The sequence below is a fragment of the Primulina tabacum genome, chromosome 17 (assembly GCF_025594145.1).
Source record: "Primulina tabacum isolate GXHZ01 chromosome 17, ASM2559414v2, whole genome shotgun sequence".
NCBI classification, from domain to species: Eukaryota; Viridiplantae; Streptophyta; class Magnoliopsida; order Lamiales; family Gesneriaceae; genus Primulina; species Primulina tabacum.
Window position 1 is genome coordinate 12326006 of NC_134566.1, and position 19323 is coordinate 12345328.

General features: G+C 37.8%; 2 protein-coding genes and 1 long non-coding RNA gene across 10 annotated transcripts; 1 reads left to right on the forward strand and 2 right to left on the reverse strand.

Moving 5' to 3' along the window:
- Positions 1-448: 448 nt before the first annotated feature.
- On the reverse strand, positions 449-3275 carry LOC142531821 (uncharacterized). The gene is made up of 2 exons (XR_012816376.1): positions 2801-3275; positions 449-2269 (listed from the first exon to the last, which is right to left on the reverse strand). It is a non-coding gene; the product is annotated as an uncharacterized LOC142531821 (long non-coding RNA).
- A 1400-nt stretch (positions 3276-4675) lies between these two features.
- Positions 4676-5939, forward strand: LOC142531417 (uncharacterized). The gene is made up of 2 exons (XM_075637529.1): positions 4676-5203; positions 5668-5939. Exons 1-2 carry the CDS (start codon positions 4824-4826, stop codon positions 5771-5773), a joined length of 486 nt encoding a protein of 161 aa, XP_075493644.1. The 5' UTR covers positions 4676-4823; the 3' UTR covers positions 5774-5939.
- A 227-nt stretch (positions 5940-6166) lies between these two features.
- On the reverse strand, positions 6167-13159 carry LOC142531416 (ABC transporter C family member 10-like). 8 transcript variants are annotated; one of them, XM_075637525.1, is made up of 12 exons: positions 13047-13159; positions 10749-12833; positions 10223-10543; positions 9990-10076; positions 8869-9459; positions 8608-8772; positions 8004-8298; positions 7715-7929; positions 7341-7646; positions 7116-7179; positions 6587-6826; positions 6167-6500 (listed from the first exon to the last, which is right to left on the reverse strand). In XM_075637525.1, exons 2-12 carry the CDS (start codon positions 12768-12770, stop codon positions 6394-6396), a joined length of 4413 nt encoding a protein of 1470 aa, XP_075493640.1. In that variant the 5' UTR covers positions 12771-12833; positions 13047-13159; the 3' UTR covers positions 6167-6393. The 8 variants fall into 8 exon arrangements, 6 of the variants coding, with proteins under 6 accessions (XP_075493640.1, XP_075493641.1, XP_075493638.1 ...); XM_075637526.1 differs by having other exon boundaries at positions 7341-7666; positions 7741-7929; positions 12966-13119; XM_075637523.1 differs by having other exon boundaries at positions 12966-13119.
- Between the last annotated feature and the right edge of the window lie 6164 nt (positions 13160-19323).

The following is a 19323-nucleotide window of genomic DNA, read 5'->3' on the forward strand; positions in this document are numbered from 1 at the left end:
CCTTTTCTTCATAACTTACACCCTTTGACATGAGAACCCTCGAGCATGTCTATGCTAAAAGACACAGAAATAGATCAGAATGTCGGATTCACCATGATCAGACCCGGTGTAGTCAAATTCGACGAAGTCAGCATCAGGAGCTAGAAGAAGATGGGTATATATTACAATAGGGTAAGCAAGGGGAAGGACCTTTACTCACACCCAGATATGAGACATATCACGAGGTTTTATTGGCTCCAGTAGGTCATCCCCTTCTTGACTACTATTATTTGTTTTAAACATTGTGGCACCTCTAAGCGTAACCATTAGGCTACCTCTATGAACCCTCCCTTCCGGAAGAGAGAGCTGGTCCCAGAAACAATCCTGTGGCACAGTTGGTGGGGATATCGAGCGAGAAGACATGCTACTATATGGGTGTCCTGAAATTCTGCACCATGGGAAGAACATGGACTGGATTTGTTTCTAGCAAATTTATCACAAGGAATGGTATATTAACTACCGAGCCCTGAATCCAACCGTCCCCACGACTCACGAGCATCGTTTTCCTCCACCGCGTGCCTTGCAAAAATCGGTGCTTCCTTGTGCACTCTTTGGGCATCCTTCGAACTTGCACCTTTTGCCTCCACAATGTCGAACACAATAATTCGTTCTCCCCCTCACACTTTTTGTACATTCTGGAACGGAACATCTCTTGCCCCCACCATGGCTAACGCAAAATATAGTTCCCCCATGAACGCTTTTTGTACATCCTTCAGATGTGCATCTTTTACCACCCCCATGACCTTTGCAAAGAGTTGTGCTCCATTCTGCACTTTTCTGGCACCCCAAAAACGTGCACCTTCTGCCACCACCATGGGCTTTACAAAACAACGTGCTCCCTTGAGCGCCTTTTTGAACATTGGGGGTACGGGCAGCGACGACCGCCTCCATGGGATATGCAAAAACCAGCAATTCCTTCAGCACTCCTCTGGCAATTTTCAATCTTGCACCTTTTGCCACCTCCATGACGAATGCAAAGGCCAGACTTACCTCTTGCAGCATGTGTGCAGCCCTCATGACTGCACCGCCTTCCACCACCATGAAGTATGACATAGTCAGTGTGACCTTCGGCACGTTTTGTACACCCAAGATGCTGGCAGCGCCTTACAAAAAACAGTCTTACCTTCGGCTCCTTTCTTACAGCCAGCTCTCTGACATCTCCTTCCACCTCCGTGAGCAATACAAAGACTAGTAGCCCCTCTTGCACCTTTAGTGCATCCTTCAAATGAGCATGCTTTCAGCTTAGTTTTACGTAGTGGTTGATGATTAACAATATCATAAGAACTTCTAACTAAGCTTGGTGTTTGATTGGTTTTCTAAAGCAATGTTCTTGGTCGAAAGGAATGGAAATCTCAACATTCTGGAATGGGGGGATAACAGGGCTGGTTTTCCACCGAGATGATGTTGACCCTTCATTCTCTTGTTTAAGGATAGACATCAAAGCTGGTGATTCAGAATAAATCTGGTTCACAAATTACCCTTGCCTTGCTGTGGTTACATCAGAATCAGCAGGTCCTGTAGATAGACTTAATTGAAGGTCCAAAATAGGCTCCTTTGTCTTGGATGCGTTGGATGTCTCGACAGAAGCCTTATTTGAACTGTATGATCTGTTATCCCCAACTTTAAGGTCGATACTAAGGCCAAGATCAAAAGAAGACTCCTCTTCAATTTCATGTTCCAAGAACATCCTAGTACAGGCACCAGATGAATGCCCTAACCCGAGAACCCGAGATGACCCATATTTCAAGTTAATGGGCTGGTCAGTAGTGCTAATTTTTTTCTTTTGCTCCCCTTGGAAAATCAAGGGTTCGACACACCATGTGAACTAAATTCTAGAGTAGAAACACCTGGGTGATCAGAAACTTCGCTCTGATCTTTGGAGATTGATGCCAAATTATTAGCATAGCCAAGGATAACGTCCATGCAATGAGATAGTGGGCTAAGCAAACCGTACTAAAAATGGTCAATAAAAATAAAAAAAGAAACAGATTGTGGTATCCCTATGGTCTAAAAGGGAGAAGAAAGGGTGTCAAAAAAGATCTAATAACTACAGATTAAAACCAAAGCTTTCTAAGTCGAGGCAACCACCGCTTACAAAACCTGATGTGTCTTGACGATCCATCATATGAATTATGGGTGCAAAATTTGAAAAAGGATCACAAGATGCAGGACAGTACCATTTGGGAAGTATTATCATCCATTGCAGAATTATTCTCTAGCAAAAGTGATCCTGTTTGCAGAAATTAAAAATCTGTTATAAACTCAGAATTTTCCATGTACAAAATTCAGATTATATGAATTTTGAATGAAAATTCACAATGACACATAAGTTTTCAAACAGAAACAGATAAACTTAAGTCTAAATAAAATCTAGAATCATCAAACCAACATTTCATAATTTAACTTCAAGAAATATCATTATTCACACGATTTCCATTAGTCACATGCTAAACCAAACACGTGCCTAATTTTGCAACTGACCCGACGCACGTGCATGAACTAAAAGAACTATGTTCCAACCAAATGACACATGAACCTCAGCCAATCACCAAAGACCCCATCGTATCTACGATTTGCAGAATTGGCAGAATGACGATAAAAAATAAATCAAATTTTAAATATAAGAGCGATAAAAACATGAGCGTCTTCCACAGAATGAATTTTGCACAACCCTCAACTTAATATTTTAGATGCCACTGTTTTAACTAAAATAGAGCGCATAGAAGCACCATACGACATTCAAGCATAAAAAGACGTCTACTTGTCTACATGGGCAAAGCATTTGGAGGATAGCGTGAGGGAAGTCGGGGGATAAGATAGGGAGAAAGGCCATCCGCCCAGAAGCCTGAATTCATGGGACAAAAAAATGCCATCTTTCAACATAAATCCTCCACCACAAAAGCATAAAAAAAGAACGCAAAATTCGTACTTGAAGAAACGCCCCTTTTGACAGACAAATCATTTCATAAAACAAATTATAATATTGATTCCAAGGTCATATTCTAAGTAAAAAGAATTCAAAACATTCAAGAACCAAAGTTTGAACTATCTCCACAATCTTAGAGTTCGAAGCGCAACTCAGACCGAATGCGCCGCGCGGAGATTACAAGGGTTTGGTGGTGCTGGGAAACCCGAGAGCACGTAGGAAAGACCGACCGGGATCGAGAGGAAGGACAAAAAGATTAGTGGAGAAAATAAGAGTCAGCAAGAACTCCACTAACTGTGGAATTTCAAGAAATCGGTGGGGGCACTGTCAATCCTCCACGTGCGGCCTCACGTGTCTTCCCATGCACCCTTATGTGATTTGCCCATTTAATTACAATTAATCAATGACTTTATCATAATTAATAATTGAGGTGAAGAAATAAATTAATGACTTTACCCCGTTTAATTACAATGTTTGAAAAAAACAATTTTGATAAAAAAAAATTGAGTTGAAGAAATAAATAAATTATTAATTGAATGCTGGACCAAAATAAATCTATACGATGTCGTATTAGTTGTAACTAGTTGGTACCCCATCTTCATTTTTTCTGATTTTCTATCGGTATTACGTGGAATCTTGAACTGAATTTGGCCAAGGAGAATGACTTAAAGACTATGATGATCTTTACATCTGTTTATATATATATATATATATATATATATATATATAATAATAAGAACAACAACAACAACAACATCACAATTTGACACAATCCACAATTGAACTTGGTTGTTTCCGTACAACAAAACATCTTACAATTACATTATAGCAAGTTTCATTGATGTGTCTGTAAATATTATATTGGGGTTGAATTTGTTAACGTTTGAGTCGTATTTTTCATATTTGAGACGATGCTTTAATATTTTGGTCGAATTTACATTTTTGGTGGAGCTTGGGGGTGGAGTTTTATGTTTGACCCGAGTTTGACGTAAAACTTTTATCTTTATTTTTATTTTTATTATTATTAATTTAGGTTGCTATTTTTATATCTAGGCAGAGTTTTTTTTGAGAAGAAGTTTTTGCTGAACTTTTGGATCAAGATCCTATATATGCAGTGGATGAGAAAAATTACCAATACAAAAAGAAAAAATAGGTTTTCAAAAGAATATAAAAAAACCAACAAGATTATTATTTTTGTTACGAATATATAATTAATAAAATTTTAACTTCTAAATAAAAAATTAACAAGATGAAAAAAAAAAGAAAATAGTTTTTTTAAAAGAACTATAATATTAAAAAAATTTAAATGTAACGTCGTTTTTTCTTGTTCGTTCGAAATCACATGTATTTGTAACAAAAAAATTAAATTTTAGTTACAATTTTTTTTTAAAATAAAAAAGTTGCAAAAATTATAAAAGAAAAAATAACAAAAGAGACGTTATTTTACATCTACAATATATATTTGTAACGAAAAATAAAATTTTAACTTTAAATTAGATTATTAATCACATATTTTAATATAAAAATATAATTTTTATTTTGAAATAATTAAAATATAAAAATACCAATTTAAAAAAAAATAAAAAACTTTTTTAAGTAAAAGCACCAACCAGATGATCTTGATCCTGAATTTTTACGTAGTTGAGTTGAGTTGATATCAGAGCTTTTATTTTAATTATTTTAGATTTTTATTGTGATGGCAATAATTAAAAAATTAGGACGACTCGTCGTCCCCTCATTTTCCTGGTTTCTCCCTATCCCTCCCACCTTCATTCCCATCTTCGCCAAATCAGAAGAAAAATAGAATTTCAATTCTCAGAGACCTTAAGATTTTCAACGAAGGGGGAAAATCAGAGCAATGGCCGCTGTTTCTATGTTCAGATTTTCAGTTCTTTCACCACCACCGCTACCATCATCCGTTCCAAGAATAATTTCCCACAGTAGCCCTTCGATTTCAACGCGATTTTTGAATTCCCCTCGTGATTTCTACTCTTTTTCAGCATCAAGAAAGACCTTTTTCCGCTCCAAGTTATCTGAAGCTTCGGGAGAAGAAGATGAGTGGCTTCAGAAATTACCTGATAGGAAGAAACCATTGTACTCCCATAGCTTGCCTTGTGTCGAAGCATGGCTGAAAAGTCTAGGATTTCATCAGAGTAAAGATGATAGAGCTGTTTGGTTTGTGGAGAATCCTGATTGGCATGCACAGCTCAATCTTGATGTCACCGATTTGTGCACAAGGTTTGGGATTTTTTTTAAAAATTGTTTCGGTTTTGTTGTTTTCTTGATAATTGAGATATATACATGTATAGTTTTTTTTGGTTCAACACGTTTGCTCTTCTGAGACGTTCTGTGCACTCTGAAGAATCGATGTAAGGATTTTGTTGTTCAAGATCTTTTCTTTTTTTCACTTTTTTGAGTTTTCGGTGCTTGAAGTTGGTGATTCACATGTATTTGCCACGTTTCTTTTGTTTATTATTGGAATTATTCAGCTTTCGTTGGTTAGGATATACAAGATGCATTAGCTTGGATCTTTCCCGACTGTTTATTAACTTGGCTTGATATTCATATATTAAACCGTGGTGTGTTCTTGCCTTCTGTCGCATTGGAGACATTATATGCTCCTTAATACTTTTTCTGTAAGGATCATGTTTTGGTTGAATTGTTCTTGATGTTTTCAACGTAAATGGGACTGCTAAATGCAGGTATCTGAAGAATGGACCAGGAAATCTTGAGAAAGACATCGAAAGAAGATTCAGTTACGCTCTGAGTAGAGAAGATATTGAGAATGCGATACTTGGAGGGCCATGATCCTTGGAATACATTATCGTCACAAATTTTCCCAGATAATCAACCTCAAAAACGATCATTTCTCGGTCAAATTGTAAGCATGGCGGTTTTACATATCCAAGAGAAATAGTCATGTTGAAATCTTCCTTTTCTATATTATGTGTTTTTGTTGGTGGGTAACTACAAATTTTTTTTCCTACATTTTCTACTCTCCCAAAACATGATTATCATTCATACTCGTGTTTAAATGAATATGAGGATTAAGTATGGGGATGAAAACTATCTTAGTTGGAAGCGGCATATAGAGAACACAACCAAAGATCTGAATCAGTATTTTAAAATTATCGAGGGTATATTTTGCCTCGCCTCAATGAGTTATCTAACATGAAATTGACCTAGCTGACTTGCTGTTATAGGCCCAAAGCAGGCATTAAACTTGAGGCTTAAATTTTTTTTAATAATAATTAAAATGCAGCACACACCACTTATTACACGAAAATATGGTTAAAGACATTACTTTTTCAGAAGATTTTTTTTCGTGCTTACTTGTTCATAAGATTAAGGTTTAAAAAATTTGCTAAATATTTCCTGTGTTACAATGGAACCTCATATGATCATTGATAACCCTCTAGCTTTCACTCCTATTCTGCAGAGTCGTGGTGAGACCAATATTCCTGAACGAGCTGTCCAAACAGTGTATCTTCTCTTTTCATTAGATTCATTGGTTCATCATATTCAACCAGTTTTCCTGTATTACATGGATACAAGTTAAATTTACTTCTAAAAAATTTTATGTGGCAAGTAGGAAATTAAGGTTGAACCGCAGATGCACACCTTCACTGATGGCAAGAACCATATTACAATACATTACAGTTGGTATTCTATGGGCCACAGTAATAACAGTACAGTCTGCGAATTCGGTCCTGATAATCTTTTGCAAGATCATGTCGGTAGCATTGTCAATAGACGCAGTTGCTTCATCGAGTACCAAGATCTTGCTTCTTCTTAGTAAAGCACGCCCCAAACAGAACAATTGACGTTGCCCCATACTCCAGTTTGATCCATCTTCCACCACTATAGCCGTGTGTTTCAGTGTGTTTTTTAATGTCGTATAAACACAACATTACATTGTTACTATCAGGAACAACTTTTAATATAGCATTAGTTACTAGATTTTATAAATGGTATCAAAGCAATGTCAAGCATTTGAGTCCCATAAGTTGCAGGAGCAATTGTTGGTAAGACGGTTGCCCTGTTATTCTATATAACACGTTGATCGATTGTCATATGACCGAAAAGATTTGAATTCTAATTGTTATCATCAGTTATGTCATAGTAATAGATCTTTGGTCTTATAACATACCCTGTGAGTCTAATCCATTCTTCTTCTCCCCGATTGCTTCTTTGAGCTGACACTTTCCAAGAACCTTTAGTTTCAATCACTCAAAGAGAGGAAAAAAGCAGACAACAAGAAAAGGCGGCATTATTATATATTTTTATCACAAGAACAACTTAGAAACAAGCCGAAAATGTTTAAATATGGTGAAATTTCTGGAATTAGATGATATAAAAATCAACAATTATTTACCTCCAAGAGTTCTTGTTCTGTATGTTCACCCAAGGGATCCAGATTGTACCTAACAGTTCCGTTAAAAAGTGTAGGGTCTTGAGGTATAATCCCCAGACGAGATCTCAGATCATGAAGCCCGATTCGGGATATATCAACTCCGTCCACCAAAATCTTTCCTCCCGCAGGCTCTACTAGTCGAAACAAGGCACTGATAAGAGTAGTCTTCCCACTGCCAGTTCGGCCAACGATGCCAACTTTGTGTCCTCCTTCGAATACGCAACTGATACCGCGTAATACAAGTGGCGAATTGGATCTATATCTGATCTGTTTTCCAACCAAAATAACTATCTAGCATGTGATATTGGGATTATAATTGACTAATGCATCGTTACCTTTAAATCTTGAATCTCTACTTTACCATGAGTTGGCCAATCAATAGGGGGGTGATTCTCTTCTATCACTTCGAGTGCCTCGCTCGGTATTCGCATATATTGATCAAGCCTTTCTACAGAAACAATATAGTTTGATAACAAGCACTGGGTGTTAATGGAAAATGTGACAATCGAGTTTAACGCGAGACCATAGGACAAAGACATCCCAATAAATCCTGCAACAGAAGATGGAAAAGAGGAAATCTTAATCCGAGATTTGAGTATTCGAAACGAGACAGATATCGCATACCAGATCTCAAAGTTCCGGTCGGAAGTAAAACCATGCACAATGCTGCAAACGAAAGAACAGTTGCACAAAGTATTTCCAGGCGTTGGATCAACCACTCGTTTGCCGAAAAATAGTGGAAATATGGGCTTCCATTGGTGTCTATAAGTTGAAGATATTTGGCGAAAAAACGATCTTCCTCTTCGAAAGCTCTTATTGTGATGACTCCAGCCATAGATTCAGCAAGATGATTTGCAACCAAAGATTTTGTAGTTCCATTAATCCGCATCAACTCTCTGGCTGAGGAAAAGTAGTACCTCTGTACACGAGAAAAATTCAAATCAGATATTGTATTTGGAATTGGATAAAGAATATGAGGAGTGACACATCTAAATAAGATATTAAAGACATTCTCCAGGGCAGATTTTGGTTCGTGAGATGAGATGATACTAGTGCTGTCAAGACGATATATTTGTAGAACTTGAACCAAATGTCGGTGAAACAAGAATGTGTGATAATTTACTGTCCTCTCCTTCACACCAAGCAGTGCAGGGGAGAGATTAGGCAATATGCACGTGGTCAAACTCTCAGTTTGAAAAATAGGCATCTGCAGTGTAAAACATTATACCTGCAACCGCATGACGATAAAGATCATCGGTATCGTGACCAACAATACTTGCCACGTGATAACAGCCAACACCACCATGTAGGAATAACAATTTGAGGTCATCGCGGTTGCGGACAACAAGCTGAAAGGAACATCGAGATCGACTACACTCAAATCAGAAGAAACCTGTGTGAACAACAGTTACTCAAGAAGAACGTAGATTTTGAGTTACGTACATTCATGCAACAAAAAGAGTGTGAGTAAAATCTACAAAATCTTTACCCGGCTCAGTATCCTTCCCAAAGGCGTAGAGTCGTAAAAAGACATCGGAGCACGAAATAGAGCCATCAGCAGCTGCGAAAATAACGCTCTAGACATCTTCATGTTCAAAACAACCGTGGATATACTTCTACAAATTATTAATAGTGCTGAAACGAGTCCTATCAGCAAGTAAACGACGATCAATCTCAATGTGGTGACGTTCCGATCATCAACATTTGCAGCCATCCATGTATTTTGCATTATCTGGCCTACAAGAGATATAAGATGACTCAGAGCAGCCACAGAAAATAAGAAAAATCCTCTGTCGTGGTTCAAGTACAGAATATATGGCTTCAGTCCAGAGTCCCCCACTTCTCTTTCTTCTTTTTTTATCAACTGACTGTCATTTTCAGACGTTTTAACTTCCATTTCTGCATATTTTTTTCGAATTTCTCCGGAAGAAGATCCACAGTTCCGGGAAGAAGTAACCTCTGAAAGCATCTCGGAACCAGCAGTTTCTTTGTGTGCATTTACAAGGTCTCGAAATTCTTGGCTTGTGGCTAGCAACTGAGGATAAGGAGCAGCATGCAAGATTTTCCCATCTGACATAAACTGTTCAAATAGCAAAAAGTATATTTTTCTGAGCAATAATTTCGAATTATTGTCAAATTTGAGATGGATTTCACATATTTATGCAAAAGAATTTTAGAATGGAACAACCACACTAATCAATAGCTAAATAGAATCAATGAAATAAAATTTTATATATAATAAATACATGAAATAAGAGTGGGTCTTATGTGAGATCGTCTCACGGATCCTAATCTGTGAGACGGGTCAACCCTACCCATATTCACAATAAAAAATAACACTCTTACCATAAAAAATAATACTTTTTCATGGATAACCCAAATAAAAGATTCGTATCACAAATATGACCCGTGATACCGTCTCATACAAGTTTTTGCCATGAAATAATAGGGTGGGTCACAAAACTCTTGAATTTGTTCTTATTCATCATTCTACAACTTCTCCACAACAAGATTTATTAATTTAATTTTTTTATATCAGTAACTTTTTTATATCAGTATATCATTTAAAAAAAAATATTGGTAGGAATATACTACCTAAGACAAACTCACCAGGATATAATCAAACGTACGAAGAAAATCAACTTGATGAGTCACTAGCACGACTGTCTTAGTTGAGAGAGCTCTCAAAACATATTCCTGCCAAGATTAAAATGACTTTTAGCATACCACATCTTAAACTCGTACAACAAACTATAGTTGACGATAACATTGCAATTCAAATACTTTAATCTTAAGATAATATGTTCCGATCACTATGTCTTGTATGACGAGAGTATACTAACGTTAAACAAGCTTAAGGCTGTGTGTGCATCGACGGCACTAAAAGGATCGTCCAAGAGATATATATCGGCATCCTTGTACATAGCGCGAGCAAGTTGAATCCGCTGCTTTTGGCCGCCGCTAAGGGTAACTCCTCTCTCTCCTATCTCGGTGAGATCACCGTATGGTAGCAGCTCGAGATCTTTAAGTAGTGAGCACTTATTTAGTGTGTCTTGATATTTGTTGTTATCGAAGGTAGACCCGAAGAGAATGTTTTCTCGGATGCTTCCTGTCTGAATCCAAGCTGATTGAGAGACATAGGCTATTGTTCCATGCACTTGAACCTGAAAAACATGTTACAGAAAAATCGATTAGATTTAGGCTAAGGGAGATATTTTTTTACAAGATCGTCACCCAAATGTCACCTTACTTTCTGCCCTATAAATTGAAAAATTTTCTTTATTACAAACGGTGATGTTACACGGTTTAGATTTGTGGCATGCGTATTTATGCTCGTATAAAATTATGAAAAGAAAGGAAAGTACTCACAGTTCCTGCGGTTATCGGAACCTCTCCAAGAATAGCAGCAAGAAGAGTGGACTTCCCCGAACCCACCTCTCCACAAACGGCAATCTTGTCACCATGTTTAAGACCCAAACTGATGTTTCGAAGAGTTAACCTCAACGGATTCTCATCCCACGACAGATCAGCCGACTGAAACGAAACTCTTGTATCGCTTAGGCTAGACTTAACTCTAACACTAGCTGTTTCCAGTTCAGGCTCTCCCAAGAACTTCACAATCCTCGAAAACGCAACTTTTGCCTGAATAAACACTGCGATAACATCGGGAATAAGTCTAACCGGCTCCTGGACCAGCTGCAAAGTCGCTACGAAGGTGAAAACGTTCGTGGAAGATAACGGAACACCAAGAAAATAGCATGTGGCAAATGTAGCAGAAGAAACTAAAAATGAAGATGACCAGAAAATGACACTGTAGTTCGCTTGACACAGCTGAACTGCACATAGGCATTTTTCTTCAATGGCCCTCAATTTTTCTACCACTTCCCGAAAATGAGTTTCCCACGCAGATAACTTCAATACCTTCATGTTTAAGATAGCCTCGGACATCTTCTTCAGCCTCTCGTCCTGAGCCTCCGTAAGTTTAGATTGAAACTTGTGTTGCAACTTCCCGATAGGCGAATTGCAAAGAATGATGAGAATTATCATAGCCATGGATGCGATCGTGGCGAGTCCTACGGCTTGGAATAGGATGACGATTGCAAGACAGAGTTGCAGACTTGTAGTCCATATCTGGTGGAGCCAGAATGGGAATTCTCCGATTCGATAGGAATCAACTGTAACATAGTTCATTATCTGGCCACTCGACTGGTTCAGCTTAGCCGAATTCGATAATCTTAGCTGCTTTTGGTAAATGACTGCCGTGAGTAGGGATCTAACTCTAAGACCAACTAGTTTAGACCTGAAATACCACTGTCTTTGAGATATCGATTCGACGATCTTCGCCAAGAAAAGGGTTGCGACCAATATGTAAGGCGCATATCCGAAACTTTCGTTTCCTTCAGCAACTTTTATGAAGGCTTTGAGCAGTAAAGGCCCAGCGGAGACAGAAATCACTTTCAGTAGTGCAAAGAATCCTGATATGACTATTTCTCTCCAATTACGCAATTCAATGGTCATCAAGACTTCGGATTCAGCTAATCTATCTGATTGTTTTCTTCTATCCAATATCTCCAAATACGATAAGTAGCACGACTCGGCTCGATCAGACACATGTAAACTAGGCATATCTTCATCCGAAAGAGTTTTCTCAGTGCCCCTTTTCAATAATGGATTCAACCACCAAAACGTCAATTTACTCCAAAAACTAGCTTCGGTGAATGGATTCAAACCGCTGCTCGAATAAGTTTTACAATCATCACTGGACGAACTAAGTAATGGATCGCGAATATCATTGTCGTCACACCCTTGATGCCTATTACCTTTGTAAGTGCATAGTAGCAATAAACAAGATCCTATGAAAGACAGAACATCCAAAAAATTCTTAATCCGCATCTCTTTTCCAAGGATAGCAATATAAAGCGAAAACCCGCAAGTGACACCAGAGAAGAGGAATGCAAGAAACGTTAGCAGCCTCAGTGAGGCTCTTCGAAGACGTGTTCCTTGCACACTAACTGTTAATCCGATTAACAACCAAATCAATCCATGAAACACGAACGTTGTCCACGAATGAAGAGGTGCAATATCTCGAGTTTTTCTCAACTTTTCTTCCAAAATCCAGACACCAAAACATAAATAGACCAATCCAAGAGAACCATTCAAAATGGCTGATACTATCTGCAAACTCGATAGGCGGCACGTAGCAGCAGTCACATTCGAGGATTTCAATGATTTCTTGAAAACTATAGTGAACAAGTTCACGATCAAGAGCAGGATATCAAAACAAAGAATCAACACATGATCGGCACAAGAAGAAGGGCGTGTTAGGATAATCAAATCAGCTACACGAGGGATGTTGGATTCCCCACAAAACACAGTCCATAGATTCCCCATCTCTTTGCTTACAGGCCTTTCGAAGCCTGAACTTAATACAAATCCACCACCAATTCACACGAGCTAAAAAAAAAGATAAATAATTTAATTTTATAGGATAAGAAATAAAAAAATAATAATCAAGCAGTGAACCGAATGTGTGTTTCATATCATCATAAAAAACAGAAAAGAGAGAAAAAACACCAAAACACAAACCTGTATCCACAAGTGCAGTTCAAATATGATGATCTGCTTGTTTATGATGAAAGTAATGCGAAAAGAACCAAATATTAATACCTAAAAGGCCAACATTGCATGAAAAGTAAGCATCTATAAATTCGACTCCGACACATCAAGTATAGTTCACCATTTTTTATGGAGACAAAAATTATATTTTTGGTACCCTAATTTGGATATATTTCATTTTTGGTTATGTTTGTTGGTCAATTCATGATCTTGGTTCACTAATTTGCATTTTCTTCAATTTTATTCATTCTTTCTATGAGAGTAAAAATTAGTGCAACACCGAAAAATGACGTGAAAAGACGAAAACCAAAAGAAAAGCGTAAACTAATGGTCTAAAATTGTGAATTGATCAACAAACGTGACAAAAAAGAAATATATGAAATTTATATGAAAAAAATGTAATTTTCCCTTATGTTCGATCACAATCTAAGTCTAGTTAGGACAACCCACAGAGTCAAATGTCATGTATATATATATTTGGAATAGTTTGGAGCTAGCATGCCGAAATAAAATGTTTGGACTGGCATGCCATGCATCATCGAATCGAAGGCTATCTTATCTGTAAAAACGAATTTGAATGATAGGCCTATAATCATGGAAGATTTTAATCAGTGACATGCCGTACACTTGACAACACAGCGAGTGGAGTATGATAAGTCCAAATCTTATAAAGATTTTAGGGATTTTATTTTATAATATTTGTCTATCTAGACCTATTATCACTAATTTTGTGCTTATCTTAATTAATTTTATAATGATTGTAGATTTGAATAGAAGGGGAAAAAATGTCTAAATTGAGAGGTAAGATGATTTTATAAGATTTCAAAGGAAACGAAATATCAAAAGAAAGAAAATAAAATATTTTCATTCCTTGATGATAGTGAAAATTTAAAAAAATCTATGTAAATCTTGATAAATATATTATCTACATTTTTTATACTTGATATGAGCTTAAAATATTTGAAAGATGAGGCCCATTGAGAAGAATAAAAAGGAGAAGAGTCAGAGACGTGAAAGGGAGGCGCACTAAAGAGAAAAAATCAGCGCGGAAGAGAGAGAAAGAGAAGCAAGGAGGAAGAGAGAGAAAGCGTACAGAGGCGGTAACAGAGAAGAGAGAGGCAGAAGTGCAGAACAAAGGAAAAAAGCGTAGAATAGAAGGCTACTGTGAAGTAACACCAGCGTGGAAGAAAGAAAAAAGGGAAGAAGACATAAGACAAAAGCTGGAGGAATTTCTTACACACGCCTAAATCACAGAGAATTCCTCTTATTTCCTTCTTTCTTTTGTTTTCTTTTATGAACTTAAATATGACTTTTCACTTCTATTTTGAATTCATGGAGTAATTTTATTTAGGCTAAGACCACAATAGGGCCAAACAATATTTTTTTTTTGATATTTGGTTTATTTTCATTATATTATTTTTCTAGATTTTAATCATTGATTGATGTTAGTTTAATATTTCTTATTAATAGCCTGATCAACTATTTACATATATGTTGATTAATCACGAATCGGAAGATGATTGATTAAATATAGCAACAAAGACGTCATCAACACATGGTTAAGCTGACTAGAAATAGTATTCGATTTCAGTGTGCGGTTTTAGGTGAAAACTGAAATTCCACGAAGATTTAATGCATTTAGATCTAATTAAATTCAATTAGAAATAATTGGACTGTTAGATTTAAATATGTTTATTAACTCGAGGAATCGTTTAATAAATAAATTTGGGGATTTCACTGTGATTGTCAAGAATTAAATAATTAATTGAATTTAAACACGTGTCAACATAGTAGAGTTTGGTACCGTTGTGTGTCTTAGTTATTTATTTGAATTTGAATCCCTCCTTGATATCTAAATCCGTCGTTTTAATTGATATTATTTTATTTAATATTTTAGATTAATAATCCACGTATCATCTTTTTATTTATTTTGTCTAGCTTAAGTTAAGTGATATAAATTCTAGTAATTAAATATTAGTCTATGTGGGATCGATACTTGGACTCATCATCCATTTACTATAACTTGACCTAGTCCGCTTGCTAGATTTATTCCCAACCGAAATCATCGGTCAAAGTACGTCTCTTGCTCGGAGTGAAAAATAAAATTTTTGAAATAAAAATTAATATTTTTTCATAGATTGGATTAGATAAGAGATTTGTCTTACAAAATTGACTTATAAAATAGTCTTATAAGAGTTTTTATGTAGCGAGTGTGAGAATGACCATTAATTGGGAGGCCAACAGTCAGAATTTTGCCTATAAATAACACCCTCAAATCTCTGAATTGGTGTTACACAAACCTTGAGTTATCACTTCAAATTCGAGCTAAGAGAGTGTATTTTCGAGCAGAAATAATCCAGTAGCGAGAACAAGCAGATTCCAAACTTCAACCGAAATTTTATAGCAAATACGGTAAGTGAGCTTATGTATAAATATCTTGAAATCAGTTTGATGATTTCTGTTTTTTAAGCAAAGTATACATATTTATATATTTTTGATCTCTGATTTTTTACGCACTGAAACCTAGTGAACTAATGGTAGGAATATATATTCTGAACATTACTGAATTCTAATGACTGATTACTGGCCTCGCCCCTTAGAGGAGAGACATATAGGGGACTGATATCAGTTTAGCCATGAAATTCACAAACGTGCTCAGTGCTTACTTACTTCTTAAATTCTGATTTTTGTTCTGAATATTGATTCCTGAATACTGATTCCTGTTCTGAAAATAAGAGTTTTTGTATATTATTTGTATTACTGTTACTGTTGAAAATGACTTTGAAAACTGGGAGTTATTCCCGTCCCCGCTTACTGAGTGACAACCATATCACTCCTCCACCAAACCCATCTCAGATAAGAACGAGGAAGAATTGTTAGAAGAAGAAGAGCAGCATCAGCTTTGGGACTGATGAAGAAGACTGTTGTTGTTAAATTCTAAGTTATGTTTCCGCTGTATCTGTTAAGACATTGTCATGTCTGGTTTTACATTTCCGATGTAAAACATTAGTATTTGAGTTTGTATCAGACAATGAATCATTTAATATTATGAATAAAAAGACTGGTTTCTGAATTTCGTACTTCTGAGGCTTGTTGTTTTCGAATGTAAATTTGAGAGCAACACCGGTGTCGACTAACCCCGTTCCTTGGGCGTGGCATTGAAGTTGTATCAGAGCAAAACCAGATTTCATAATCTGGGGAGGAGGAAGTAGAAAAAATGAGTTGTGATAGACTTCTGAAAACAAGTTTTGATAAACTACTGTAGATCGAAATGCAACAGATTGGTTTTAACAATGCTGGAAAGCAGCAGACTTGATTGCAGTAGCATCAGAATTGCAGTAGGAAGTGAATTCCAGCAAGCGCATGCAGTAGGCCTTGCAAAATTGTATGGAAGTTGAGGTGCTTTTCGCACAAATTTCAAACAGCCATAACTTTTGATCCAGGAAGAATTTTGACTATTAAAAGATACGGTTGGAAAGCTCTCGACGAGAAGAACTTAACCTAGAACAAAGCTTTTGTTCTTGAACCGCCGACGAACCCCAAAATCCTTTGTTTAGATAGTGATATCATCATTTCCGCAAAATTTTTCAAATTTTTGAAACTTTGAGGAATTTTCATTTCTAAACGGCTCAGTATTTTTGCACCAAATTTGATACACTTCATGATCTTGATATGAAGAATTTTTAGTAAAATTTTCACGAGATTCTGAGTCCGAAAAATTTTGAGAAATTTTCTTCTATTGAATGTTATAGGCTGTACTGATTCTATTCGTTCCAGTAATTGTCTATAACTCGACTTGTACTCTTAAGATCATTTCTGAACCTTCACTCTCATGTTTTGGATGTAGGATATGGCTGACCAGAGTAGCTACATTAAGAGCTTAGAGAAGAAGCTAGAGAAACTAAAGGAACATAACTACTGCTTAGAGCTGGACAAAGATGAATTACAACGTCAAGCAGAACACTTAAGAGGTGATGTTCAATGATTTGCTCACTATCTGCATGAGGCAGAAGAGAGGAATATGAGAGCTCAAGAAGAGTTCGAAACCTCCCAAGAGACTGTTGCAGAGTTAATCGAGTTACGTGATACCTTAGTTGAGAAGATCCAAATGCTTAAGGATCATAATCACCAACTCGTGCACCAACATAATCAGTATGGTGAGCAGACTGATGCTCAGATTCATGAGTTGCAGAGCACTGTTGAAGTTCTTAGCGACCAGAATGCAGTTTTGTATGGTCATATTGAACATCTATAAGCAGTAATAGCCAACCATGAAGACGAACCCGAGGAGGATCTCGAAGAAGAAGCAAAAGTTGATGAGGATCCTATGGAGTGGGGATTAGGAGAAGTGATAGATTAGACATTCAGTAGTAGTATTTGTAATAAAACTTGTTCCATTTGCATTTCTGTTAGCATTTCCGAAATTTAGTTGTAATTGCACTTTTGTGAGAAATCAATAAAATTTATTTCTACCAATTGGTTTCATATATAATTCTTGAGCAATTACTAAACCATTTTATTTCCTTTGTTTAGTCCATATTCCGACAAAAACCTCAGAGCTTTCATATTTGTAGGAAATGGACGGGAGACCTGTGAGAAACAACCGCAACCCTCGTTATGGAAACCGCAACAACCGCAACGATGAGGCTGGACAACAACCACCACCAGCAGTTGGCCTCAGCCAGGCGGATCTGATGGTTATAGCCACGATTGTGGCAACCACGCTACGAGGGTTTGTCAACCCTAATGCTAATCAGCAACCGCTACCACCTCCAGCTCAGAATGGGACTAAGCAGCATTATGAGTCCCTCCGAAGAGCAAGAGTCCCGAACTTCGATGGAAGCTCCGATTCTGAGGTCGGACAAAATTGGATGAAGGAGGTGGAGAATAATCTTCGACTAGTTGAGGTTCCACAAGGAATCAAGGTAGATGTGATTACACCTTTTCTTGTGGATAAAGCAGCCAAATGGTGGGAAGGAGTCTCACTGTGAGGCCCGAGGCCGAAGAGGGCGGGGGGTGATCGCCTGTACCATGAGTTTGCACGGACAATGAGCGGCTCCTGGCAGGCTTCTAGGTGGAGGAAACATGAATGAACCGATCCTACACCGGAATGAGAGGGATTCCGAGACTGTTCAATGTAATGGACTGTACAGTTGAAGAGGGCTTAAAAAGATTTGATATGCACTACTCATATCACGAAGGTGCATCTCCTTTTCGGTAGCTCATCACATAAGAACTCCAAAGTTAAGCGTGCTTGACTTGGGGCAATTTTGGGATGGGTGACCTCTGGGAAGTTTTCCAGGGTGCGTGTGAGTGAGGACATAAGTACGCTGGAAAGACCCGTCTTGATACAGTGAGGACAGTCGTCGAATTTGGGACGTTACAGTTGGTATTAGAGCCGACCTCTCTTAGTACGGTGTGGTTCGGGGACGAACCAAGCGGAAGCTGATGGGCGTGTGAGGCCCGGGGCCGAAGAGGGCGGGGGGTGATCGCCGGTGCCATGAGTTTGCACGGACAATGAGCGGCTCCTGGTAGGCTTCTAGGTGGAGGAAACATGAATGAACCGATCCCACACCGGAATGAGAGAGGGATTCCGAGACTGTTTAATGTAATGGACTGTACAGTTGAAGAGGGCTTAAAAAGATTTGATATGAACTGCTCATATCACGAATGTGCATATTCTTTTCGGTAGCTCATCACATAAGAACTTCAAAGTTAAGCGTGCTTGACTTGGGACAATTTTGGGATGGGTGACCTCCTGGGAAGTTTCCCAGGGTGCGTGTGAGTGAGGACATAAGCACGCTGGAAAGACCCGTCTTGATACAATGAGGACAGTCGTCGAATTTGGGATGTTACACTCACCAGCTATGTTAGGGGCGGGACCTATCAATTGGCAAAGGTTCCGAGAGGCATTTCTGAAGCAGTACTTTCCGACGTCAGTTCGAGTGCAGAAGCTGTCAGAATTTGAAAGCTTGGTTCAAGAACCAAACATGACAGTGGTTTCACTCATTGGGAACTTACTCCCCAACCATCATGAGAGACGAAGCCTTAAAGATACATCGTTTCAAGAAAAGATTGAATAGCCGTATTCAATCTGCCCTTACTGTTATCGAGCCCAACAGCTTTGATGAATTGATGGGAGCCGCCATCAGGGCTGAAAACGACATCAAGAGGCGTGAAGGTGAGAACAAACTCAAACGTCCTCAGTCAAGCCAGTACCAACCGGGCCAACAATTCAAGAAGCCTAGGTTCTCAAGCAATCAGTTTACCAGTGCTCCAGCCAAAGGAACAACTTCTTTTCAATCAAGCAGAGAGAAAGTCAAGTGCC